Source organism: Pipistrellus kuhlii, unplaced genomic scaffold, assembly GCF_014108245.1.
Source record: "Pipistrellus kuhlii isolate mPipKuh1 unplaced genomic scaffold, mPipKuh1.p scaffold_m20_p_23, whole genome shotgun sequence".
NCBI lineage: Eukaryota > Metazoa > Chordata > Mammalia > Chiroptera > Vespertilionidae > Pipistrellus > Pipistrellus kuhlii.
In genome coordinates this window covers 8,899,829-8,906,850 of record NW_023425522.1, presented here as the reverse complement: position 1 = coordinate 8,906,850, position 7,022 = coordinate 8,899,829, and the positions used below count along the sequence as shown (strand labels likewise).

Genomic DNA, 7,022 nt, shown 5'->3' with positions numbered 1-7,022 from the left:
TCGCGGGCCGAATGGTTTACTGAACAGTCATAAACTGTCATTGTGATGGAAACGCAGCGGAGTGCAGTGATGACAGTGCGGTACGGGCCACATTGCAAGGCCTGGCGGGACAGATTTGGCCCTCGGGCCTTGTGTTTGACACATGTGCTTTAGTGAATCGCCCTACTTCTCTGTTCATTTTCATTCCGTTAATGCCACTATCGGTTGCAGCTGATTCCATTCAGTGGGTAGGTACTGAGCACCTACTCTGTGTTTGGAGCCTTGAAGGAAAATGCTGAGTAGTTTATTGTGCTTTTTTTTTATATATATATTTATTGATTGCAATGTGGCCCGCACAGCGCTGTCATCACTGCACTCCGCTGCGTTTCCATCACAATGACAGTTTATGACTGTTCAGTAAACCATTCGGCCCGTGATTTAGGCTGGATTTTAGATTTTGGCCCCTTCTCTGATTGAGTTCGACACCCCTACTGTAGAGAGAGGAAGGGAGAGAGATAGAGAGTTAGATACATCGATGAGAGAGAGTCATCGATCAGCTGCCTCTTGCACACCCCCTACTGGGGATATGCCCGCAACCAAGGTACATGCCCTTGACCGGAATCAAACCCGGGACCCTTCAGTCCCCAAGCCAACGCTCTATCCACTGAGCCAAACCGGTCTTGGCTTATTGTGCTTTTGACAAATGACTTATGGTACCCAGGGCATCCCTTTCATAGACACCAGTGATGAACCTGATTTAAATAAAAAATAAAAACTGGCCGAAACAGGTTTAGCTCAGTGGATAGAGCGTTGGCTTGGGGACTGAAGGGTCCCGGGTTCGATTCGGGCCAAGGGCATGTACATTGGTTGCGGGCACATCCCCAGTAGGGAGTGTGCAAGAGGCAGCTGTTGATGTTCTCTCTCATCGATGTTTCTAGCTCCCTGTCCCTCTCCCTTCCTCTCTGTAAGAAACCAAGATGGAGGCGTAGGTAAACTACTGGTCTGCCGCTCGCACAACAATTTAAAAAATGAAAACTAATACAAAGGACATCTATCACCACGGGAAGGCTGGCTGAAAGAGAGGGGAGCCCAAGTGCTGAAAAGCTGAGGAGCCTGAGGAGCACGCGAATTGGGCTGGTGGTGGGTGACTAGGCGCACAGCGAGGCTTTTCTTTTCAACCTGAAAGGAAACAAGCTCCCTATCACTTTGAAATCCAGTTTCTGGGGTCATGTGGGGGACTCAGACACCTACAGGGAGAAGCTGGCCTGTCGGCCATTGGGGCCTAAGTGAGGGTGACTCTGGCACAGGTGGGCACAGCAATCATTGTTTACTGCGCTGGACCGCGGGGAAGCGGGGACTTGGAAACACGAGAGGGCAAGGATGGCTGACGGCAGCCATCGCTGTTAGCCACGCCCCAACCTAGTGACGTCCTGAGACCCCGCCCCACCCTGAGGCCCCGCCTCACCCACAGATTCTACAGACCTACCCAGGCACCACAAAGCTACTTTTACATATGAATGGCCTATATTGAGGCAGCTTAACCATATATAAACTGCAGCTCCAGCAACAAAACCGCCAAGTCCCAAGCAAACAGGAGAAAACTAGTTTTTGCAGTAGCTCCTGCAGGGTAGCTTCAGACAGTAACTGAACTGAATCCCATTGGAGATCCAGAAGCCAGTGTTCCTAGTGGTCAATTTCAACCCCTCACACCCATATGTGACACATTCGGGAGACGGACTCAGTGAGCACCAAAGCCCCACTGAAACAAACCTTGTCTCCAGCACAGCAGTTCTTCCTTCATAGACAGAGCGGGTCCTCACAGACAATTGGCCTGGAGATCAATTCCTCCCAGTGTACCAACAGCAAACAGGCTTAATGACACCAAGACTTTGCACTTAGCCCACAAAGGGATATAGCAAAAGCGACCACCCCAGGTGACTGGGGAAGCTGATAGGTCACCTACCACACAAAGCCACTCCATCAACACAGGGAGGAGACACAGAAACATGTCGCGAATGGAAGAGATGGAGGAAAGTAAACTACTGGACGACACAGAGTTCAGAATCACATTTATAAGGTTACTCAAGAATCTTCTAAAAGCTTTGAGAAACTTGATGAGAGCTCCAAGAAGCTTGGTGAGACCTTCAAGGACCTTAAAGAGAATACCAAAAAAATAAAAAATAATAAAAAATAATTTAAAAAAATGGAAAAGGACCAGTCAGAAATTAAGCATACAATCTCTGAAATAAAGAATATACAGAAACTCAAATATAGATCAACGTGCCCCAAGAATCAAACCAAAGATCTGGAATAAAAGAAAGAAAAAAATCATCCAACCAGAGAGGCAGAAAGAAAGACGAATCCAAAAGTGTGAGGATAATGTAAGGAGCCTCCAGGACTGCTTAAAACGTACCAACATAGGGATTTTTTGGGGAGCCAGAGGAGAGCGAGCAGGATATTGAAGGGCTATTGAAAGAAATAATGATAGAAAACTTTCCCTACCTGGTAAAAGAAATAGACTTACAAGTTCAGGAAGCACACAGAACCCCAAACAAGAGGAATCCAAAGAGGAACACATTAAGACACATCAAAATTAAAATGCCAAGGGCAAAAGACAAAGAATCTTACAAGCAACAAGAGAAAAACAGCTAGTTACCTACAAGGGAGTACCCATACGACTGTCAGCTGATTTCTCAACAGAAACTATGCAGGCCAGAAATATTCAAAACGATGAACAACAAGAACCTACAACCAAGATTACTCTACCCAGAAAAGCTATCATTCAGAATTGAAGGTCAGATTAAGAGCTTCACAGACAAGAAAAAGTTAAAGGAGTTCATCACCACCAAACCAGGATTACATGAAATGCTGAAGGGTATTCGTTAAGGAGAGGAAGAAGAAGAAGAAAAGTAAAGGTAAAAATTACGAACAACAAAAAGACATAAAATACATACGTACCAACAAGTGAATCTAAAAATCAAGTGAATAAAAAAATCTGAAGAACAAAGTGGACTGGTGAACATAATAGAATCAGGGACATAGAAAGGGATTGGACTAACAATTCTCAGGGGGAAGGGAGTCTGAGGGGTGAGGGAAGAGATTGGACAAGAATCTTACACCTATGGATGAAGACAGGGGCGGGGGTAAGGGCATGGGGTGGAGCTGGGAATCAGGTGGAGGGGAGTTATGGGGGAAGGGGGGAAAGAGGAACACCTGTAATAATCTGAAGAATAAAGATTAATTATTTTTAAAAATCAATAAAATATATATTTTAAAAAATAAAATAAAAAAACCCTCCTTTTTCATATAAACACCTATTTTGTGCTCTATGAGTTTAATATGGTTTTCTAAAGGTGGTAGCTAAAGTGGGAAGGCGATTGGTTACGGACCACTTCCATGGTTGGAGGGGGTCCCAGGCAGAGGCAGCAACTCCAGCACGGTGGAAATCAGTCTTCCGCTGAAGCAAAGGGGCTTCTGGGCTCAGAGACCACAGTACCTGGAAGTCCCTGGCGAGAAAGGGGTGGCTAGGATAGGACTAGAGGTATGACAGGGAAATGGTCAGGACGAAGGTACAGTGAGGTGACTTCAGAGGGGACGCTGCTGTCACCCACCCATCTGTCACCACACCGAGTAAGCGTGGATGGGAAATACTCACAGGCTACCCAAACTGCCATATCATCTCAGAGAACAATGACATGCTAGTAGAGGAAACCTTTAGACGTGATTCAATCCCTATGAAGACCGTCTCACTGCTGTAGCTACCATAGTTTCACATCAGCGATCAGGTGTTGAGTTAAGCAAGCTCCCATGGCGACAAAGGACAGATTGAACTCTGGGATATCTGGGGACTGAGCCAAGGGCCAGCAGGGTGGATAAAAGGGCTGTCCCCTCTGCATTGTGACTCCTGCCCATGTGCCTCATTATGACCCGGCTCCCTCAGCAGCTGGCCAGGGTCCCCGGGCTGGCCCTAGCATGAGTGCAGTGTGGGTCGGGGCAGGTGGGGGGGTGCGGCCCAGGTGGCCCTAGGACCCCCCCCCCCCCACCATGGAAAACAGGCTTTGGGATAACACCCTGGGGGACTGCAATCAATACCAACAAAACCCCCAGGGTCCTGAGGACTTCCTGTTCCTGCTGCTGGGCCTCGTCATTCTTGTCAACATTGGGATCAACCTGTCAACTGTGGTCAGTGGTGGCTGTGGACCTCCCTAAGAGTGATGAGGGCCGAGGGCGGGAGCCAGCTTCAGCCTGGACCTCCTTCTGCGAGCGCAATCTCGGCGGAGAAAGGTGGTGGTGGTGGGGGGGTTGCTGGTGGGAAGCTTGGTCTTCACTCCTTCACTCCCACCCCACCTCACCCCCAGATATGGCAAGGGTTCCAGTGTGTCTCAGACAAGACGGTCAACTGGATTCATCAGAAACGTAAGTATGACAGCTAACGAGGTAGGGGACAGCCCCCCGCCCCTGCTGCCACCACAGCCCAAGAAAGACAAGCCCCCGTGTTCCCAGACGACCCTTATCCTCCCTCACGGACTCTTGCGTTCCCCAGATGCAATCTTGCAGGCTTGTAAAAGTTCCTCCAGCGAGGCCCCAGCCAAGACCCAAGAAATCCACATCCACTGCGCCCTGGACCCTGTAGAGGTGAAGGTAACCCGGCCCTCTGACTACTCCAGCTCTTCCCATCACCACCCCCGCAAACGCAGCTACCGCCTCCGGCGCCAGGACCACCGCCGCCCACGCCAGGACCGCCGCCACCGACGCAGCAGCAGCCGCCGCCGCCCCGCCTACAGCTCCCCGCAGAGACGGAGGAACCGCGGGCGATCCCCCCCAACCTACACAGACTTCCACGGCCCACATCGCAGACACAGGCGGTCACAGCTGAGGCCCAAACCCATTTTTTATCAGGAGGCCTCAGACTCCTTTCTGGAGGAGGAAGAGAACAACCGATCCTTCCCACGTCCCATGTACGCCCAGTGGGGCTGGGGAGGGCTGTACCATCAGCCGCTGCCCTCCAACGTGAGGCTGTGGGGCCGCCAGGGTGGCATCCTGGCCAGCTTGCCACCACCCTCCATCTACCTGTCCCCCGAGCTGCGCCGCATGCCCAAGCGCGTGGAGGCCAAGTCAGAGCTGAGGCTGCCGCCCTACGGGCACCGCCACTCCCAGTCCCCCACCTGCGGCCACGTGGAGGCCACCAGGCCGTGGACCTTGCCTCCACCGCCTCCCCACCACCGGCTGCCTCCCAGCCCCTCCTGGGCCCATGCGGGGCACAGCCCTTACCCATCCAGGGGCCAGGTCCGGTGTGACTCCTGGGACCAGCGGCGGCGTGGTCTGGAGGCCTGTGAGCTTCCTCCGTCTGCCCTGATGTACCGGAGCTCCCGGCAAGAGGCCCAGGAGTACTGCTCCCCGCAGCCCCACCGCCGGAGCCTCCCCGGCCACGCTTACAGCCACAGCCCCTACCCGTCCACCGGACACCTGAGCCACAGCTCCCGGGATCCCCACGAGGTGCGGTGCCGGGCGGCGGAATGGGCCGAGGCCCTGCCCACCCAGCACCCTCTCACTACCACCTCCCTCACTCTGCTGGGCGAGGTCTCCTACCCGCAGGCCCTGCCCGAAGCCCAGACTCCTGAGCCGCCCCCCATCACCTTCATGCCACTCAGCCGGAGCCCAGGGGGCAATGCCCATTACCAGGTGTACGACAGCGTGGAGCTGAAGCGGCAGGTGCAGGAGAACAGGGCGAGGGCCAGCTCGCTGCCCCCACCTTCCACCTCGGCCTCGAGGCCCTCCTTGCACAGGAGCCGGGCCGGGAAACTCTGCTGACCAGGGGCACCTGTGGGCGGCGGGGCCGGGCACTGAAAGGGGAATAAAGAGCAACAGAGTCCAGGAAACGCTGTGGTGGTCTGTGGCTGAGGAGCGCCACTTCTCTCGCCAGCCTGGACCCCTGCCTCCGCTCCGACATGAGGCAGCGTGCTTGGCGTGAGGCTCCCCGTGGTGTGGGGGCCGCAGTCCTGCCTGCAGGTCTCTCCTCCTGGTCCCGCACTAGGGCTCCAAGCAGACCTTGCCAAAGCAGGCCCCAAGCCATGGTCCCTGGGCACCTGCTCTGGGTGAGGCTTTCTGTCCCCAAAGGGGAGTAGGAGGCCCAGCCCCACATAAAAGCTGAGGCTAGATTCCTGGGGGGCGGGGGGTCCACATCGGGGTAGATCCAGGCCTGCAGCCCAGCAGAGGGCGGGGAGAAAGCCAAGGCTCTGCATTTCAGCCTGGCCTTGCCCAGGACCCTGAGGCCATGGTCTTCCTCATCTCAGAAGTGTCCAGGGGCCGAAACCGGTTTGGCTCAATGGATAGAGCGTCGGCTTGGTGACTGAAAGGTCCTGGGTTCGATTCCAGTCAAGGGCATGTACCTTGGTGGTTGCGGGCACATCCCCAGTAGGGGGTGTGCAAGAGGCAGCTGATCGATGACTCTCTCTCATCGATGTTTCTAACTATCTCTATCTCTCTCCCTTCCTCTCTGTACAAAATCAATAAAATATATTTTTTTTTTTAAAAAGAAAAAAAAAGTGTCCAGGGGATGGGATGCTGTGAGTGTTTGAATGAGTAGGTCAGCAGGCAATGAGGGGGAAATGAGGGTGAGATGGGGGGAGAGGGGGGTTGGCTTCTGGGCCCTACTTGACTGACTAGGCTCAGGTTACGCAAACCGTTACCAGGGAATGACACTGGCCTTCCTTCTCCTCCTCCCGCCTCATTGTGACCTCCCGTTCCATTATGACCCAGTTCTCCCCCTCCCCCACCAGAAGAGTTTGGCCCCTAGTGAGTATGTGGGGGCCAGGGGGCCCAGGTGGTCCTGGGACCCCCGGTCATGGGTGAGCAAGCCCGCCACGGAGCCCCAGTGTGCTCTGGCACCAACTCCAGGAAGTGCCAGGACCTAGGGGACTCGATTCTTCTGATTCTGGGCAGCTTCATCTTGCTCAACGTGGGGATCAATGTGGTGACTCTGGTCAGGGAGGGGCCTGGGCATCAGGGTGGGGAAGCCCTAGGGTCTGAAGTGGGAGGGGGGA

General features: G+C 53.8%; 1 protein-coding gene across 1 annotated transcript; it reads left to right on the top strand.

Annotated features, from left to right (window-relative positions):
* The first annotated feature begins 4,023 nt into the window (after positions 1–4,023).
* SPEM2 (SPEM family member 2) lies at positions 4,024–5,826 on the top strand. The gene is given in 3 exon segments (XM_036452381.2): positions 4,024–4,161; positions 4,338–4,395; positions 4,523–5,826. Coding segments are annotated over 3 exon segments (1,500 nt in total).
* Positions 5,827–7,022: the final 1,196 nt, after the last annotated feature.